At 37.6% G+C, this 20,831-nt stretch overlaps 1 protein-coding gene across 1 annotated transcript in view; it reads right to left on the reverse strand.

The window, feature by feature from the left end:
• Positions 1-20,831, reverse strand: part of LOC104345299 (neural-cadherin) — a 63,508-nt gene that overhangs the window by 30,149 nt on the left and 12,528 nt on the right. The window contains exons 3-13 of the mRNA XM_086468828.1: positions 17,410-17,607; positions 16,217-16,442; positions 13,596-13,800; positions 11,901-12,012; positions 10,658-10,907; positions 7,593-7,735; positions 4,884-5,056; positions 3,675-3,843; positions 2,758-2,928; positions 1,683-1,857; positions 493-658 (exon numbers count right to left, since the gene is read on the reverse strand). Coding sequence (XP_086324954.1) covers positions 493-658; positions 1,683-1,857; positions 2,758-2,928; positions 3,675-3,843; positions 4,884-5,056; positions 7,593-7,735; positions 10,658-10,907; positions 11,901-12,012; positions 13,596-13,800; positions 16,217-16,442; positions 17,410-17,607 — 1,988 coding nt within the window. The remainder of the gene's footprint in view (positions 1-492; positions 659-1,682; positions 1,858-2,757; positions 2,929-3,674; positions 3,844-4,883; positions 5,057-7,592; positions 7,736-10,657; positions 10,908-11,900; positions 12,013-13,595; positions 13,801-16,216; positions 16,443-17,409; positions 17,608-20,831) is intronic.

The following is a 20,831-nucleotide window of genomic DNA, read 5'->3' on the forward strand; positions in this document are numbered from 1 at the left end:
AACACTAAGACAAGTACTTCCTGATACCAAATCTTAACCCTGTCTGATACATCTCCAGGCAGCAAACAGCTGCAGCCAAAGGTTACCAGTCATTGCACGCTTGCTTACTCACGTTTTCATCCTAAAAATACGTATTTCGGAGTTATTTCATAAAGCTGTTACGATTACTCATTCCAAGTAATCAAACTGAATGATTCTAAGTATTTAAGCCAAATAATCACCCTGCATAACACAGAAGCATTCAGAACACTGGAACACCTATAGTGTTGTCCAAATGGGAAGGAAATTAAAATAATGGTTGCACACATATAAATTAGAGCAAAAATGCTAGTTACTGTTAGCATTTCTGGAAGAAAACTGATAGCAGATCATTGTTCCCTACAATACGCAAAATCGTTATAAAAGCTCACTATACTGAAGCAAACAAGTAACATCCAGTAACACCACAGCCTTAGAGTGATAGACAGACAAACAAGTCTGTCTCAACCTTACCAAAACTGACGCATCTCGTGTAGTATTCTCTGGAATAACAACTTCATAGCTGTCTCTTTCCCACTGTGGAGGCTGGTTTTTTGCACTGGTAACAGTTACCACAAGTTCAACTTTACTGCTCCTATTACCTCCATCTGTAGCAATAATCTCTCGAATTATAGATGACCTCTGAGCAGTAAAAAAGGTTTCGTTACAGAGGGCTTTGATCAGGGGTCCAATAAGATTTTTTTTTTTAAATTAAATACATACATAAAATTAAAGGCATACTCAAAAAAACTTGCACAGAAGAAAAACATCCACAACTGCAGAATACTGAGCTCAGAGTACGGAGGAGGTGCAAGGTTGCTGAAAATTCTGCTAATTTCTTTACTTAAGATTGTTGGGAAATGTTGCTATTTGTCTCAATAAACCTTGCTATTTCACACAAATTTTAAAACAAAACCGAAAAACCCCACTTTGTGGACCCCCTGAGTTCTTAAGCTTACCTATCAACAGTTTTTGTTACTAGGTCTATAGGGTTCTTATATTCAATAAAGAAAAATTATTAAAAGGATACACCTTCATTAAAGTTTTGTGTGTCAGTTACTTAGAAGTTTGAAGACTGACATCTACAACAGTACTTTCATTTCAACAGAAATTACTTTACAACTCCGAAAACATCAAACTGCTTATGCAGGTATTTAGAAATGGCTGAAACTGGGAAATTTTAGTTAACTACATGCATAGTTTTATTTAAGAGTTCATTATGCCTTCACCTTCCTGAGTGATCGCTATGTTTAGCCCACCATGACTAACATGTATCAAGTTGGGAATCTGTATCAGAAGAAAAATTTCACACTCTTTCACATTCAGGTTTGTGTCTTAACTCATTGCCTGTTAACCTGGGTTCTTGCTCCCGTGCTTATGGTCTCAGCCCTCCAGTCCTTTGTATTAGCATGCCAAAGTTAATGAAATGGGAAGAACGAGTTCTCAGAGGCAGCGCTGTCAGCTGCTACTTTCCAACTGCAAGCAGGGCTTGCTTACATGCAATTCACAGTCAATGAACTCATCAGCTAAAAGCCTTAAGACTCACATTTAATTTAAACATGACATATTGATCCTTTAACGTGAAGGGGTAACATAAACTTGTGACCTCAGTCCCTCCTATGATACACCAAGATAGCCACCTTAAATAGGAAAGCATGTGCCACACCTGAGATATGGGCTGGTTCACAAACACCCAGCCTGTAGTAGGATTAATTTGTAAATAATTTGGTTCTTCGTTTGCCATCAGGTATGTAATGGCAGCATTTGAGCTGTAGTCATCATCATGGGCTGCAACACGAAGAAAGCTGGTCCCAACTCTTGTGTCCTCTCTCAGGAAATCTAACGTAAGGAAAGGATATTTCAAACATTAATTCACTAAAATACCATGAACATCTTACTAAGAAACGAAGAAATACTAAAGTAATAATGTATAGAAGCTATAACTTTATCTTCCTTGGAATAACGGCCATAAAAATCAAACTGAGTATTTTAAAGAGCTGCTATCACTCCAGAGATATGGATCACATTTGAACTTCGTATTATCACATTCAGAACTTGGAACGCTCATTTCTCATAAGATATTACTATTTTTTTTGTCTTGTATTTTTATTAAGGGACAATTGCTCTGTATGAAAGATACATAAACGGAATTTTCATTTATTGCATAAAAACAGAAGAAAAGGACCACATTGTCGGAAACTACTTTCTAGGATTTGCATAGTATAGCTAACAGAGAATTACCAGTCTTCATTTCTTTAATGAATACTATGCACGCCTTTGGGTGTTTATCCATAAACAGGAAGGGGTTTTTGAAGAACCAAGAAGAAAAGGTAAAACAAAAACTAATGAAGAATTACGAAACTCAAATGGGAAAAGTAAGTAATCAAAAGTTACGACAAAAATCAGAAAACAAAGGATACAACTAGCGCTCAGCGCTGCACGCTCACATTCTTATTACAACTTTCACATCTCTGTGTGGTACCACAGACACCTGGTATACTCAGGTAAGGACAGATACTGGCTGGCTATTGTTTCAAGGTATTTTCCCATAATGACACTCAGGATTACACATTACACAGAGTAACAATTCTGCAACTCATTAAGGGAAGTGTGTCTCTGGCTGCCATCACCTAGCTGGCCACATGATCTACTGCCAGGAAAGACAAAACCCAAAAATCTTAGACATCAGGTAAGCTCACACTCAGGGCACCGAAACTCTATCCAATGACTCTCAATTACATTCATAGTGCGTGTTTTCAAATCTGGGATCATTGTCATTTTGGTCCAGGATGATAATATTTATCTGACATATTCCAATGAGTGGTTCCGCTGCCTGATCTGTTGCTGTCACAGTGATAGGATATTCCCTCTGTTTTTCTCGATCAAATACCTGAACAGTTGTCAGAACTCCTGAAAACAAATTAAATATCAGAGAGTTAAAATACTATGCATTTGACAATATTCTACACTTAGATGTTTGTTTGTCTGTCAACACACTGAGATACAATGCAATAGATTAAATACACCTATAATGTGAACTTCAGGTTCAAGGATCCAATCACAAGATTTAGCAATTTCAACAGCTTAAACTGTACTGCTCAGGCAGATACAAAATTCATACACACTTTATCTACACACAATTGGACTTAAATTTAGAAAATGGAGATAAATACCAAACTAACTATAAAAAAAAAAATATTTTGAAGAGCAGTAACTACAGAGTAAAGGCATGTTTCACGTCTTTTATCCCCCAAAAGTTCAGCCTGCATTTAGTTTTGGCCTTCTAAGACTTAGTGTCTTTGCTGTTTGTAAGACTACTGTCATTTGGATAAATCATTTATATGCCATTAGCAATGTTGCAAGATAATGTGCACTTAAAATCTCGTGGGTTTTTTTTAAATCCAGTTACAAAACCACACAAGTTATTTCACACAGCAGAACTTCCACATTTCAGGGAAAATATCAGTTCTAGTTCAGTACTGGACATGTATGAAACTAAAAGAATATTTGTTCATGTAGTTAATACAGTTTATATTTTGTCTGCTGTCAAAAAACTAAATTAAAAAGCATGAAGGCTGATTTTACTTAAGCTTTTTCTCCATCAGTGTAGTAAAGTGGTTTCTATATGCCAGTATCAGTTCCGATATTCACTTTACCTGTGTCAGGATGAATACTAAATGCTGGCAGGACACCATCTCTGTGCATCAAGCCATATTTCACCATACCATTGGCTCCTTCATCAGCATCAGTGGCTTCAACCTGCAGTACAACTGTCCCTGAAGGCTGGTTTTCCAACACAGAAGCATGTTCCCGATAATACTGACACTAAGAGACAGTAGGAAAAAAATGAAAAATTAAGGACTTACCATGACATTTGATTTGAACGTACACTAGAGTGAAAAAAAAAGAAAAAAAAGGTTTAGCTACATTTCTGTTCATACGCACCGATGTCACTGTTTTATCTGCACCACGATTAATTCACAGGCTTCACTTGCTATTTTGCAGTTATACAAACAACACACACAATGAGACCACTGAGCATCTCCAACTAATGAAAATATTTGGAGAAAAAGTTACAGTTGCATATACTTCCAAATGCAAATATATTTCTAGATTAGCAAAAGTCTTATAAAAAAGAGGGCATACACTCGCCCAAACCACAGAATTGCTTTGGCCAGAAAGGGATTTCTACACAAAGGAACTTTGTCAACAGATTACTGAGAATTTCCAAGACTGACATGAATAGTCACTGATTTTTCAAAACATGCAACGTTGCCCATCAACATTTTAGCCATCAGCATCAAACCTGAAATTTTTAGACAACAGATCTTTAATATGAATTATTATACATATATATATATATATACATATATATACATCCTGAAAACACATTCAAGCATTTACTTACTTTACAAATTAAGCTAAACCACTTTTAATTCTTCTCCTTCAACAGTTCCAGACAGACAATCATCAAAAAAAGCCTATGTAATTTAGAGAGGTATTTTGGAACATTTTGGAACAAGACTACTGCATAGATAGCTATACTTATGAATTCCTCCTCACATGTCACACTGCACCTCCAAAAGTCGTTCACTCAACCTCATCTTCTAAAAGGCCAAAAATGAGATGTGGTTCGAGCAAGAGACAGTGCTCACAGGAGCTGTTCTGCCACAAGAGGAGAACAAACCCTGTAAGTCTTAGAAGAGAGATGGAAAAGATGGAGAGACAGCAGCACCAGGACTCAGAGAGAGACGAAAGTGGAACACTTCCTGATTAGCTCATCTGCTGCGTCACTTGCAGTAACAACACTGTCTTAAGCATTTACCACACAGTCTAATACAAATGACCCAGCCTCATATATTTACCTTCTGAAAGACAGGTTTGTTATTGTTGACATCATCAATTTTCACAACAACCTGAGCAGTACTTGTAAGAGAATGGGGCCCTCCAGAGGCATTATCATCAGTCGCTGTGACACCAAGTATATATTCTGTCCCCTGCAGCTTAGGAAATGGACTTGAACGAAGTCTAACTAGCCCTGTAAAAACAAAAATAGGTTGTGGCATTTTAATTTTTTTTTACTATATTAACCAATTACTGTTATTCTTCTCACTAGTAAGCATGACGACACACCATTCTGGTTTACTTATTCATGAGTAAACCACAAGGCTGCTAAACTATGGTATTTTTACTGCTGTCTGATATTAAAACAAAATTAAGACAGCACAATAGGTTGGTTTGTCTGCAGAGCTAAATGAGACAAGAGGTACAACTCAGCTGACCTGCACATATTAGCTTTAGTCTATCTGCTGCAGTAAAAAAAAAAAAAAAAAAAAAAAAAAAAAAAAATCCAGAGAAATATTGTGCCAGACTTCTGTTTTACCTGCAGCTGCCCCACCAGCGAGCCTGGCTATGTTCCTGTATCATTATGGCAATGAAGCATGTCTCACCACATCTACTGCTGTAGCTACGAACGCTAGTTCAGCTGAAACTAGTTCAAGTTTACCTTCCTGCAGCACAATCATAGCATATCCTAAGAAACCTGCATGTTGCTACTCTCCCAAGTCACCCAAATGATACACCCTGCTGGATAAGACATAAAGGCACTGTTAGAGAAAGATGTATGAAAGATTTGCTACAAAAGCAAAAGAGACTACAGCTACCTGAGACCACGCAGCAAGAAGCTGTCATTCTTTTGCTCCATCATCCATCAATCACCTCTGTTATTCATCAGGCATAACAGCTATTGTCATTACAACAGAGTATTGTCACAGCATCGATGTCACTCAATTTGCTTGCAAATGTACTGTTTTAGCTGCAGCACTTATTTTCGACACATCTCCACTTTACCTTGGCATTTCTGTGACAACAGGGTACAGACTATTCCCCTGACATCACTTCTGAAAAGAAGCTGCTGAAAGCCACTGTATAAACCTTTATTGGTTTATTAAGCAACAAAAGGCTGAAAGTGTTTTGAAAAAAAAAAAAATCTTAATGTTTCTGAAATTAAGGTTCAAAGACTATAAAAATTAATTGGTAAAAAAGTATAAACGTGTATATACACTATTATCTACATTAAAACTGTGGAGCTACTCCTAAGAGATGCTATCAATCAAACATTAAAGATCTGACATTCTTTGAGCACTTACAATAAAGATTTTCAGAAGCATCAGATATAGTACCTCTGTGGCAATTAGACACTTAAAACCATTGTTCCTCTTCAGATGCCAAAGTATTTTTAGAAACTGAACTCTTGGAAGCTACAACTGTATTTTTAAGTCAGAAAGCCTAAAAGGAGCTCTTAATAAATTCAGGATCATGGTTCAACACTTGCAAGTTACCTGCAAACCATAGTTTTGGGAACATTTCAGAATCTAACATTAATATTGCAAAAAACGTGATTAGCACTGACATTAAAATTTCATGCTAAGTGAACTCTGTGAAATAAAGAGAAGGCATAACTTGGGGCGCCTTATTCCTTCCTACATTTTCAACACTTGTGCTTTGAAAAATATAAGTTCAGATTTCGATTGCAGTTGAAAACAAGTTAAATATTGAGACAGAAACAGGCAACCAAATTGAAAACCCATTGAAGGATCGAAGTAACTTAGTTAATTTCAGTTAAACTACTTTAACTTGTTTGTTAAACTTGTTTAAACTTTTGTTTGTTCAAGCAATCAACAGCAAATAAACCCCATTAATTTAAAGGGATATGCCAGCCTACTCAGATGATGTCTGCTTGTGCTTTTTTTTTTTTTTTTTCAAATGAGGACATCAATGTTGTGGGATTTTTTCCTTCACCGTTTTAAAAATACACGACTGTCAAAAAGAATTTAAAAAGATGTGACAACTGGTATTTCAGAACAAATTAATTAAACTGCAAAGTATTCTCCACACATTTTCTTTCTTCTCATTCTTGGCTAAATAACATTGCTCACGTGAATGATTTTGTCCTTAAATGAAATATATACTTACTTAGTTCATATTTTATATACTTTTGCCTTCGTTGAAATAAAACAGTGTCAATCTCATTCCACCTACAAATGGTGATACCATTTTGTGTCAGTACAACACAAGTAAACTTGGCTAAGAAGTGCTTGCCTACACACGCGTAACCAGGACAGACATAAGCACAGGGGGAAAAGCCTCATCTAAAACCCCAAATGTCCACTTTAAACCAGTTAAAACTGAGTTATTGAAAAAGTTGCACAAAGAAAACTATTTCAGTCAGAACTGTCATCCTACTGTTTCTTCTCCTCACAGGGCTATTTGATTACCGACAGTATTGCAGTAGGTGGATGTCAAGCTTTGAGTACACCAGCAGGCCTTGCACACCCTTCCTCCTGCTCCCCAGGTTTGGCTGCCAGTGCTGAAGGCCAGCTCTGACATGATGCAGCCAGCTACCCTTGGATCAGACAGTTAGTTGTCACAAGCCTTGTCTGTGGCCTCTGCCTCATGCCTTGGGAGCTGCTATTCAGTTTTTATAACTGCTACCTAACGAAGACCAAATTCAAGCTGCATCACATCAGAATCAACGTTAGGACTGCAGCAGCGAAGAGCTACTGTATCATTACCTTTCTTTGGGTCAATGACAAAGTTTCCTTCTTGATTCCCAGATACAATATCATATGTCACACCATCTCCATCAGGGTCAACAGCATTAACTGTAGCAATCAGTGTGTTTGGGCCTGCATCTTCAGACACAAAACTCCTGTAGCTGTTGAAAGAAATTATGACAACACATTTATGAATTCAAGACAGGAAATAATATATACAGAGCTATGCTTTACAACACCGACTGACTACCCGCACAAAGGGCACTGCAGAGACCTTTAATTTATTAACACAATTACACTAATAAGATGCTGCTTTGTTAACCAGTGACATTATAATATTGATGAGCTATCCAACCGTCCATGTCCTGCTGTTGTTACCGCCCATAGATTTCCATGGCATATTTTCAGCAGTACTGAAGCTCTGAAGCTTAGCTTTGCAACGAGACTTGCGCTAAACGCAGAATTCACTTTCTTTTTTTAATTTAAAAAAATTAGTTGTGTGATTCACAGAATCAAAGCGAACATCTGCTAAGTTAAGGCACTGCTGGTTGTAGCACACTTTCTGACACAAGCTCTCAAAATGCTTTCAGTGCAGTCTTTGCGCCAGCACGACTAAGATGAGAATCAGATCTGGAGGATATGCACATAATGTCAGTTTTAGAAAAATCTCTTCTCAAGTCCAGACACATCACTGACATTGTAAGCTCTTAAGAGGCATTATCAGCCTAAGCTTAACACCCCCTGGAGTAGCAAAGTCCCCTGCTTTAGCAAAGTCCAAAACATTTATTATTTTATCTGACTGGATTGAGCACAGGCCAGACTAAGCCCACTACAGACCTGTCCACAGTAGATATCTGAAAGTTCAGCCATAAGAATCAACTACAGCTGGCTGTATCCAACAATACAGATAAAACACCTATATACCACTGGGTTCAGAGTGCTTATGGACCCACTCTCCATATGCTGAGAAGAGGAAAAAGTTCAAAGAAAAAGAAAATGTATGCACAGAAAACCTCTCTCTTAGCTTTTGTGGTCTGGATATATGTGTTTTCATCAAAACCTTCATAGAAACTGCCTTTTTCCTTCCACCAATTTAATATGCAATGAAGTAAGAGAAATAAATTATTCTGGTTTAGCTCAGTCACAACCCTCAGGACACCATCTTAACTCTGCATCTGGAAAGCAAATGAACAGTAATTCTGATAATTTTGAACATGAAATATAAGGACAGAAGAGTTCAAGTCATCAGAAGAGGTCTCTTAAAAAGAAGAAAGTAAAAACCGACTAAATGAAACAGAGCAGTAGCCGTAAGCATTTTGTAACCGAGATAAAGAATAACCGTGATGCAAGAAAGCTCATGGCAAGGAATCCTAAGTTTCTACTGGACTGTAAATCTATTTAAACAAAGGACTAGAAGGACAACATGATCGTCTTGATTTGTATTAGCCTGCCACAGAGTGTAACATTAATTGCAAAGTAGCCTATAGAACCTAATTTACAGGTGTCCATGGTGAATCTATTTCACAGAAACCTTCAGCTCTGTTTGAAATTCACCTTTGGCTTCAAGTTTTTTTCATAACAAGAAAGATAAAAGAAAAATCAAAGCCTGGTTAAACAAAAACTTGAGATAATTTGAATTCCAATGCCAATCTACACATATATAAGGCAGCATTTTCCCTGCTATTGCATAGGGAAGAGAAAAGCTTCTTGTGAATGTTTGGTAATTTCAAATAATGTTCATTCTAATCATATTCTTCAGTAAACTTTGAATATAAGAGCTGGCAGGGTTGGGGTTTTTTTTAAAACTATGTTTTCTGTTTCCAATTTGTTAGAGATGTTTACAGCATCTTTAATACCATCACTCACTTCTGATTAAAAAATTAGGAACAGATACAAGACCAACAGATACAGTAAATATACAATGACCCTGAATATTAAAACAAATAAATAAATTAAAATTAGGCATCATCTGAAGAGTGAGAAACTTAATCTAGTTTAGTATTTGAAAATGCACAGATAATCCAATAAGAATTTACAGAAGATCAACTTTTCCAAGCTGTATCTCCTAAGCAATGTTTAGGAAAGAAAGAAGGCACAAGATTTTGAAGCCAGGGGTTACCTTTACATAAAATAAGGACTGTCAGAAAGCTTTGATGTTTTGTCCAGCTAAATCACAAGCTTAGAGTCACCGAAATCTTTGCCTGGGTTTTGTTCTGAGACACTTTTACTTTTAAGAGTAGAAGGCTGATGCAGAAGCTGACTGGGAATTCCATTATTAAGCCTCTAACATGAATGCAAGTTTATAGTACTTTTGACATTGCTTCAGAAGCTTCTGAGCCCTAACTATGGAAGAAAAATGCTTACTGATGCTTTAGGAGAAGAAAAAAGAAAAAAAAAATAGTTTGTTGGGCATGGGACTAAATGAAATTAAGTGAACTCCACTTACTGACATTTATCTTGTGGTTTTTATAATTCAGTGGTCATTTAGGATTCTGTCATCTAAGCGTTTTTCTTTAACAATTATAAACAGGGGATGCAGACTGTTGACTCTATCTACGCTTAAACTGCCTAATTAAAAGGCAAAATTCCACCACGTACTCTGGATAAGGGCTGACGACAACACTGAGTTGCCTGCTTTTTCTGCTGGATTTCCTTTTGTGGTGGAGAAGTCCTCTTGAAATCTGTAATCTGAAATTACTGCACCACCTCTTTCAGTACATACTGGAAAAAACATAAATGCAGGATCTGCCAAAAGAGACTGTCTATATACACCTCTATCTAGCTAGATACATGTCCTACTATACATTAAAAGTATGCCTAAACCTTCAAATTAAGAACCCAACTAAAAGCTGTTTTTTGGGGGGGGGGTTGGGGGGGGGGTTGGTCGGTTTTTTTCTTTTTTTTTTTCTACTGGTAGTAAGAGAGTCTCAGAGTCAAAATATCATCCCACTTTTGTCAGTCCAGCTCTCAGATCTGATTGAACCAAAGCCAGTTACCATACTGTAATGATCAGCCTTTCAACCCAAATGTAAAAAGCAACAGTAAAAGACAGAGATAACAGAGTTTTAAGAATATGTATTCACATTGGCTGGGAAAACTCAGGTGCTTCATCATTCACATTTGAAACATGGATCCTAACAGTTGCTGTCCCCGTTTTCGGCTCTTCCCCTTTATCTACAGCCATAATTATGAACTCATAAAGATGGTCAGGTCGCTCATAGTCCAACCGTGTTGCTGGAAAAATAGCACCATGAGAAGTAATACTGAAGTCTTGACTCAAAGTGTAATACAGTAATTCGGCATTCTCTTTTGAATCGCAGTCAGTGGCTGTCACTATTAAAAGAGAAGAAAAAGACATCGTGTAGATCAAAGTTTGTGAATTTGAATGTTAAGTACTTTAACAAAGAGAATTAGTGTGCAAAATAAAACTGTTATAGCATTTGTCTTGGCATGTGGTGCTTGAAATAATTTGCAAAACTGTGCTATCCCCTGTGCTTGAAAATAAGTTGTTTGGGGCGGGCCGGGGGGGGGGGGGGGCGCAGAGTTAAGTCCCTGGTTGAATTCAGCCACTAGACCCTGCCTTTGTCTGCTGGATTTGAAGAGCCCTGTACTAGCAAGAACATATTCCCACACAGAGACATATATTCTTATGTCCACCTGATCTATACTGCTGGCTTAAGATCACTCGGACAGATCACACCCTGTGTGATTAAAGATGAAATATTTACACATATTATTCAGCTGACACCAGTTATGTGTTTGTCAGATCCTACCCATGAGCTACAAAAAACCATGCTAAAAGCGCAGTTACCAGAATAGTAACTGGCAGACTACCATCAGTATAGGATAAATCACTAAGTAGAACAGTAGGTTACAGAATCCTATTCACTAGGGAACAGCAATTTTCCTATAGTTTAATTTCCTTTTTCCCCTCAAGACTTCTAAAAAGTTTATGTAAGGGTTAAAGACTAATATAAGGCCCTTCCACAACTGCTTAGTTGACATAAATTTGTTTTATTGCTAGGATTTGCCCATTTCTTTATAAACATTTTCAATCTAAGTTTTTTGCTGTTTACAAAATCAAAATTGACAGAATTTACAGAGCAGCATCATTTAAAGCTTAAGTTATTGGCTACATTAGGAAGAAGCAAAGTTTTTTTCTCAAGCATCCAAACAAAACCTCACATAAAACAGTTAAACTGTGCAAGGGGCTTTTAAGGCAAGAGATCAGGATTCCCTCCAGGAAGCCCACATAGGACTCAAAAACAGGCACAGAAGGTGAGCTGATGTGTCCATAATTTCTGATCAAACATCACAAGTACTAACCTTGTAGAAGAGCAGTTGTTGTAGTAACTGTTTCAGGAACGCCAGCTTTGCTGTAAATCGACTGATGAAATTCAGGGGCACAATCATTCACATCTGTGATTACAACCAAAACCTTAATGGAGAAGAGAGGAACGTTAAACAGCAAAGTGAGTCAAGGCAACAACTTCACTGTTCTAGAAATATCAGACAGAAGAATTTCCCAAAAACATTCCTGACATCTTCAGAAGCTATAGCACACAGGACGAGCCATTTTTCTTAGATTGCTCTTTTCCTGCTGAGAACCATTGAAATACTAGATTCCAAAATACTAGGAATTGCCAAGTCCCCATCCCTTGCAGAAACATTTCCCACCCGCCCTTCACCTCTATTGATTATTCCCTATAGCTAATTTCAAGGAAAATGGACCATCTGCTTTCCAAGCATCCTTTTTCCATTATCTTATCTTCCAACACTTCTGGGATTTGTTACACTAAAAATTCTATTGCCAAGCACATTACATTTTAGCAGTGTAAATCTCCAAGACCAAGTTCTGAATTCAATTACAGCAGCATAAATCAGATGTAAATGGAACTGATTATGGTAAAACAAGTAAGAAATACAATTCTCCTTCTAACATCTTTAAAAATGTTGTCTTATTCCTGTATCAAATATGAGTCCACAGTTGCATTGTTTACAATCCAAACAGTAAGGAGTGTGTTAGATTATTCTTTATGGCGGTTCATACTGCTACACTTTAGACTGTCTGAAGCTGGTTGAAGTATTCTGCATTACAGTGCAACAGGTAGGCGTATACTCCACCTACCCTTACAGAGGTTTGTATAAACTGGGAGTTGCTCTCTTAATTATTGAGGCTGTATCAGTGTAAAGCAGGTGCAAGTCAAACTACATTTAGGCTAAATGTATTATAGGCTAAATCATCTTTCAGGTCATATTCTACCACTCTTCATATTGTAGTACATAAAAGAGTCAATAGAAATTACCAGTCTCTGGTGTGCTACAGCCACTGTTTGTTACACTGACATACTGTTTTTCACTGTCTCTCTGAGTCCTCACACTTGTTCCTAACAATTCTGTCTCCTGCTCCCTCTGTAGTGTACATTTTATTTCCTGCAGCAGGAACAAACTGTTACATTCCATGCACTTCCTAGCTCAGTGAATCCTTGAATTCAAACAACTGTAGTAACTATGTTTAGAAATATTTTTGCTGCCAAACAGCTTTCTAAAATACCATGAACCATTATCTTTTAATATGTGTGAGTTTTTATTACTTTCTCTCTTTACAAATTCACTTCATTTTCTTGATACAAAACAAATAATTTTCTGTTCTGCCTTTGTTTTAAATTGGAACAATCTCAAATATACATCAGACTTTATGACAGTTTAGACTAAAACAAAACCTCATGTCTGGCTTGGCCGCATCCACTTCCGTATCTTCCCAGACAAGGCCTAGGCCCCATGATGGGATGGCACATTGATCCCTCAGAAACAGCCTTCTCAGCATGTGCAAGAGGAACTCTAAGAGTACCTAAACCAGCCCTCAAGATCTACCCGCAGAGACAGGAAGACTTCTAAAATGGACAGTAGACTAGGCAGCATGAGCAGGGGAAACGGGAGCCCCTAGAGAATCTGTACAGAAATCTGGAAAGGCTGAAGGAAACTGGAAATACATACAGACCATCAGAAGTGAACACCTACCTCAGCTGTACTACTGAACTGTTCCTCATTTTCCTCTGCTCTGACCAAAAGAAGATATTGGTGTGGGTCACTCTCATAATCCACACTCCGAGTTAAACTAATATCTCCCGTTGCCCGATCAATACTGAACAGACCACTAGGATTAGTTAGCAAACTGTAGCTCAGGGATTTCTTTTGATATGATACAGCAGTGACTGTAAGAAAGCTGTATTTAAAAAAAAAAAAAAAAAGAAAAAGAAAAAAAGAGGACTCAGGCACGTAATACAACATACTGAAAAATACGACAAAAATGATACGTATCAGAAATGATGATGCAGTCCTGTAGGTCTGATCAGAGCAATACTCACTGAAGTCAACGACAGCTGTACCTAAACACCAAATTCAATCATTTTGTTATACAGTAGTTCTATCATCTTGAGGTTAAACAGATAAAGATAGGATTCTTGGAAGCAGAACACAGTAAGGATTAAAACCACATGAACAGAGGATTTCATTTTTGCTGCAACTGAATTTGCCTACTCTAACTTTCTGCTACAGTGGTGATGGTTTTCATCATGAAACTAAAAGATAAAGCAAGACAGCAGCATGGTTAAGTTATGGTAAGTCACACCACCCTAAAGTTTCAACAGATAACTGCAAAAGGATAAATGTCAGTCACTAACAGGGTGCATGTTACAGGCTATACAGGACATATGCTTTTAGCTCCTGACTGGCACTATCTTTTTTCCACTGAAGTTTGATGTGTTTCAAGTCTTCAAGGGGGAAAAATACTTGCAGTAAGAAGTAAAAGAAGAAATTAAAAATTAAGTATTTTTAATGGGTTTAAAACAGAATACTAATTCCTCAAGTGTTTGTTGCCTTATCATGCAGGTTTCTTAGGAAAAAGAATTCCGTCTCCCAGGAGAACCCACCAACAGGTATGACTCAGTGACAGCTACAATCAAAAAGACAAAACTCAGTTTGTGCCAACACCTTTTCCCCCGCTGTATTTCCACGCTGCTGTTTTCCCACTTCCCTCAGGTGCACTACTGAAACAATGGAAAAGTTTGCTGTAGGTCGTTATCTCACTCTGTTTTTTTCCTGTATTTTCCTATGCTGTGGTCTCACAGTCAGTTTCAGCCAGCGCACAACCATGTTCCTGCCAACAGGAATTATTTTGCCCTCCTCCTAACTCCTTACCCTGGCTGCATGTTCACGCCACCTCACCTCTCCTGTCAGCACTAAAATTCACAAGGCCATGCTGTGAACACATTTAACAACCCAACTGAAAACGTCTTTTTTTGGGTTTGTCTTTCACTGGATCAGCCTGACCATGCAGCTAGCATATTAGCACTAGTGGCAGACCAAAGGAAGAGAAAGATTTGGTAACACTCCTCCACTCAGCAGCAGTCTTAAATCAGCCTATAATTGTGAAATCCTAAACCCAGAAATCCAGCACATGACAGTAACTCTGTTTTCCTACATACTTTACCAGAACTTTAGGGTTCTACATGGATTTTCATGAGTATTTCTGGTCAACACACAAAAGGAAACCACTTCAGTAGGTGCATTGTGTATATTCAAACCTCTTCTGACATAGTAATAACCACCACATTAAATACTTTGTTCCTTTTGGATACTAGCAAGTAATTTGACAAACTGACTAATCTGTTATCATCTTAGGTGTGCAAACCTATGTTTAAATAGTGATAAAAATAGTTACAAAAACTTCATCATTTTTAATCCTAAACATTATTGAACCCAAGATGGCAGGTACCTGTTAGGTCTCACAGCATTTCACAGTTCTTGCATTTCTTTTATGCTTCTGCTATTTAAGTTTATTGCAGTTTTAAAGAAAAACCTTGTTATCTACTATTAACAGTTGCTAACATTTTTTTATCTTAACATACTTTGGTTATTTAAACACTGTAAAACCGAAAGTTGTAAAGTGAACAGTAAAATACAACACCACAAATAATGTAATATGAATAACAGTGTAACGATCACACAAGGAAGACACTTACTGGACAAAAGTATTCTTGATTCAACCGGAAAAGGAAATGTTTGTCGTAAGAACAAAACAGTTCGGGAAAGACAGAACTGAGTATTCAGGTGGAACTATGTTACTAACATTTTCTGTGATATTCAGATCCACATGGTTAGACAAAGGATGAAAAAATAAAATTACAAGCTTCGTGACATCTTCATTTTTGCTCAGTTTGTCACCATGATGAAGACAGCAAAGACAGTCATTTGGTTTTTCTGATTTTCACTTGAGAGAAGGCACTTCTCTGAATTTTACACATAAAATTAATATATTCTTTCGCACCAGGATATCCTTCTTCATGATGTAACAGTTCTAATTTGTATTCTACATTTTATTTGAAAATTAAGAAACAATCAGCATCTACTGATACTTTTCATATCATTTAAAAAAGCAAGAAACCATAATTATTCAATACCACTTTTCGTTATAAAAGGGTGATTAAAAAAATACATCAATCTTGATCGCTTCTATTAAGATATCTAAATTGCTACTCACAGCATCTATGATTCACAAACAATGCTGAGGCTTTGGGGAGATCAAACAGGAGTTAAACTAGGAACACAATCTCACTGCATTATTTTTAACTGTTACTTACGATTTTCCTTGTGGCATACTTTCAGGAACATAAACAAAATACGATACATTCGTGAACTGTGGTGGTCGAAATCCAGCAATTACAGAAACAGAGGCTGGAGACCCTCTGCTTCCAAGTTTATCTGCTGCTAGTACAGTCAGGAAATACTCCTTGTCCCTCACCAATGGCAAGCCTGTTGTTTTAATCCAGCCAGTGTCCTTCTCAACTTCAAACCTGTCTTCACCACCTAAAAAGAACAGATCCACAAATTGTTGTCAGCAAGAACATTTTTACTTGATTAAAATTAAGAGGAGAATACAGTGTCAATTCCCAAGTTGGTTTTGGCTTAGAATCAGCATGCATACAAAAATCTGAAAGTTTGTTTAGAAATCAGAAATCTGTAGTTACATTCATGATTACACTTCTAAGTTGCATTTTATTTCTCTGGACAATTATTGCTCTTTCTTTATCCTCCAACACTTTGTTGTTGTTTGACTCTAAATATCCCTTACCAGAAAATACCCTGCTAAAGCAACCTGACCTAGTTAGAGATGTCCCTGCTTATTGTAGGGGGGTTGGACTAGATGGCCTTTAGAGGTCCCTTCCAACCCAATACATTCTATGTTTCTAAAGTCCTGCCAAAATGAACAAATTCACCTTTGGAGTGGTATTGCTACTCTCCTTCTGCTTAGACAATTTTGAACTATTACTGAAGGTTTTTTTTTAAGAGCCCCACAAAGAAAATTATTAATGAGCCTGTACTAGCTTTGCAAAGCTGAGGCACAACTCGGATCATAAAAATTTGTTAGAAATGAACCACAATGGAGAAGGAACATTAACACTCTCCACCCAACACACTGTACTCCACATACTGCCCTGTCTCATAAACGGGCAGTCCAGCAGAGAGGTGCTGACTACTGCTGCCATTACCACCCCCTTGCCAAAGCCCTGAGGAGCACTGGCAGCTCCAGTTCCCATCATCCCCGAGGGGACAATCTGGGCAGGAACTCAGCTCTGCAGGGAGTACACACTTTAAATCTGGCAAATCTATCTATACCCTCAATAGAGGTTGATTTTTCTCACACGCAGAGCTGAAGGCTTATGAGCCTTTTGCAAGAGGAAGGGAAGACCTTTTACTAATGAAACAGGATAAAAGATGAAGAAGCCACAATAGCGAAGCCTAATATGCAGGGAACAAGAGGGTTAAAATTTACCTTCCAAGAGAAAATATTCTACAGTTCCATGGATCCCTTCATCTGCATCCACAGCAAGCAGCTTGTATACTTCAGTACCTCCTGCAGCGTCAGGGGAAACCACAGCCATGAATGGGAAGGGCTCCATGGCCCACTCAGGTACGTTGTCATTTGCGTCTGTCACAGTAAGTAACAAGTGCACCAAGTACCAATCCTTTCCTAATGGTCACAGGAAAATGAAAAATACTTAGACAACTACTTAATGGCACTCAGAGAAACAGAAACTTCTATCAATTCCTGAGTGTGTATTGTCTGCAATATTGTTGGCATGTAATCCAGAAAAACTTGGGTTTTAAGGCTCTTCTGCAATCAACAGCATCAAGACACAATGGGGGGGAAAAAATAACCAGCACAAGTACGGCTGAACTGCAAGATTGGGGCCACCCATATTACATTCTATGAATATCTCTTTTTAGGAAAAATCACACATTCTTAAATTTTCAAAATTTAAATACATGTTTTCTGAAAAGATTTTTGGCGAATAAAAAAAGTATCAAGAAATATTTTGTTTATGCAATGATTACAGCAACTCTGAATTTTGAAAATTCAGTATTTGTGGCAAAAAAATTCTAACCAATCTACCCTAATTACTGATTTTCATGGTCAGAAAGTTCACTGAAATCCTAATATGGTTTTCACTTCTAGTAAAGATTAAATGCTGTTAAAAAAAAAAAAAATCAAAACCCCAAAAACAAACCACCATAGAACGGAAGTATTCAATTCTCCCAAAATCGACAACAGAAGATCCTTAAAAATTGATGAAAAAGTATTTGTTATGCCTCTTCCATTATTAAATCAAACAGTGTAGAAGGTAGAGATCCTAAACAAGTAATAAAAATCAGGCAGGTATTGCTGGAGAGGTGGCAGAAAGGAAAAACATCAGACTGAAGAAACTGCTGTGAAATCTCCAGGAGTTAAGTATTCCTGTTAAAGGAGGCAAGTGGGAAAACATCCTGGATGAAGAAAGTTTCTGAACACAAGACCAAAGGATACGATTAAAATTGTCACGGTCCAAAGAAAGCAAAGTGATACAGAACACCATTTTCTCCTTAATAAATTTCTATATACTTTCAACTGAAAAGAATGCTTCCTTCATTCACACACCAGCTAGCTCGGATTTTGAAGCAACTTAGCTGGGGTAACAAGACTGTGAAAAAGTGAGTAATTTTTTTTGGTAACTGATATTTACCAGTAACATCAGAGAGCACAGTATAAACTTAAGCCTTTTGGCCAGCTTGGGTCCAACCAGACTGGCACTGAACTTGTAAAAAGTTTTGCTACAGAAGCCAACTTGAGTGTCCCTGCAGTCCCTATTTAATGCCTCTGGCTCCACAAAAGTGATGTATGCACACCCTGTCTGACTCTGAAAGCAGGATAATCGCACTGACATGGCACTATGTCCCAGTTAACAGGCCTGGGGAAGTGACAGGGAACATGGTCCAGGTCAAAACAGTTATCTATATTTACAACACGATTTATCCACAAGCTTAATAATGAATGTAAAGTCAGAATTTTTGAAGTTGATGGTGTTAATACTTGATTTCAGTGTGTATTTACTATTTATACATACATGAAAACATATCTACACATGCATTTATTTTCAAAATAGCTTTACAGGAACTGAAACAACATACAAAGAGGAACACCTAAAATTATCAGTTTTAATTTAAATCTAATTAATAATATGAAGAACTTAGTATTTGTGTTGCCAAAATGTCTAATCTTGTAAACAGTGTTACCTTTCTAAGGAGCAGGAAGGTGTGCCACTTCAGCTGAACAGCTGTACTCTCTCCCTCTGAACTTCATTAATTGCACCATTACACCCCTCTCCAAAAAACAGTCACATTCCAACTAGAATACATTACTTTTGTCTGATGTATGCATGTACTGATGTTATCCCTTTACTCCCACAGAAGTACTAATATATGTTTCACATCAGCCTCTTGCAAGCTTCAGTTTCTCACACTTAGGAACCTCTGTCTGATGGCAAGTGGCCTATTTAGTACACCATATCATTATCTGCAATCTATAAACAACCAGTAAGTGGATTGTCGTAAAGAAAACTCCTTGGTGCTGTGCTTAACAAAGCCAAATGTAAGTTTCTTAGTTTAGATTCCTGAGACTTAATCCATCATGACCTTTGAGTACTTTCTGTTCTTATCCAGAAAATTCTCTTAATAGAAAAAACAGCGTTCACCCAAAATAATCACTGTTGTTCTTCTTAGTTAAACTTGTAAAACTCCATTAATGCATCTGAATTTTAGGACTGTAACTGTAACATCACTCTTTTTTTTTTCTTTCTCTGAAGAGCAACAGAAAGTGTAGTGACAGTAACTTGTTAAATCCAAATGAATTTCTTTGTAATTATATCCCGTCCTCAGAATCCAATGTTTCAGGGAATATACTACTAGCTTAATGCAGCATGTACAAAAAAAAGGCTACAGCAAAACCAAACTTCTAATTTATCAACAGTAAATCACAGAAGCAGTTTCCTGAAAAAGAATCTTCAACATGCCTTGCACCATCAGAGAACATGAATACATGCAATGTGCATTTTTACATTTTCATGGAAAAATTCTGTTACCATCGTTGTGGTTTAACCCCAGCTGGCAACTCAGCCCGACACAGCCACTCGCTCACTTCCCCCGGTGGGATGGGGGAGAGAATCAGAAGAGTAAAAGTGAGAAAACTTGTGGGTTGAGATAAAGACCATTTAATAAGTAAAGCAAAAGCCGCGCATACAAGCAAAGCAGAACAAGAAATTCATTCCCCACTTCCCATCCACAGTCATCCAAGCCTTACAAAGTCTTCTCAACTCTGAGACAACTTAATGCGTGTTATGTATTGCACTTCTGCAGTCAGAAGTGTTGGGAGGCCTGGTGTAAGGACGCCCAACTCAGCTTCTCTAGCCAAATATTCTTTTATAACATTGCATGCGAAGCCAAAGTTTCCAGAGATAAACTCGAATTGCCTTATTACAAAAAAACAGACTAACACTGAGGTGAAGTACTGTAGCCACACTGCCATTGCACTGTCCTCGAGGTCACTCAGATATAATTCCCTTCAATATTTAAATAGACTCTGTGAAAGCAGCTGTATGCTTTCTCCTCTGTACAGCACAAAAGAAGCCAAAAGGAACATGAAAAACACATCCAAAAATCATGATGTAAAAAGCAGCAGCATGGATATTGTTTCCCACTACCATACTAAACAGAACCAGATGTGTTTCAAAGAGACGTATTTCATGCCAGAATGTGTGTTCCCAAAGTCCCAGGGCAGCCAGTCCAAGACACCTGAAGAAACTGCAGAGGAGGGAACTTGTTAGACATTGATCCGAGCCTGAGGTTGAAACACACCACGGTGACCCACAACAGGGTAAGTTC

This window comes from Leptosomus discolor, chromosome 8, assembly GCF_034619465.1.
Source record: "Leptosomus discolor isolate bLepDis1 chromosome 8, bLepDis1.hap2, whole genome shotgun sequence".
Classification (NCBI taxonomy): Eukaryota; Metazoa; Chordata; class Aves; order Leptosomiformes; family Leptosomidae; genus Leptosomus; species Leptosomus discolor.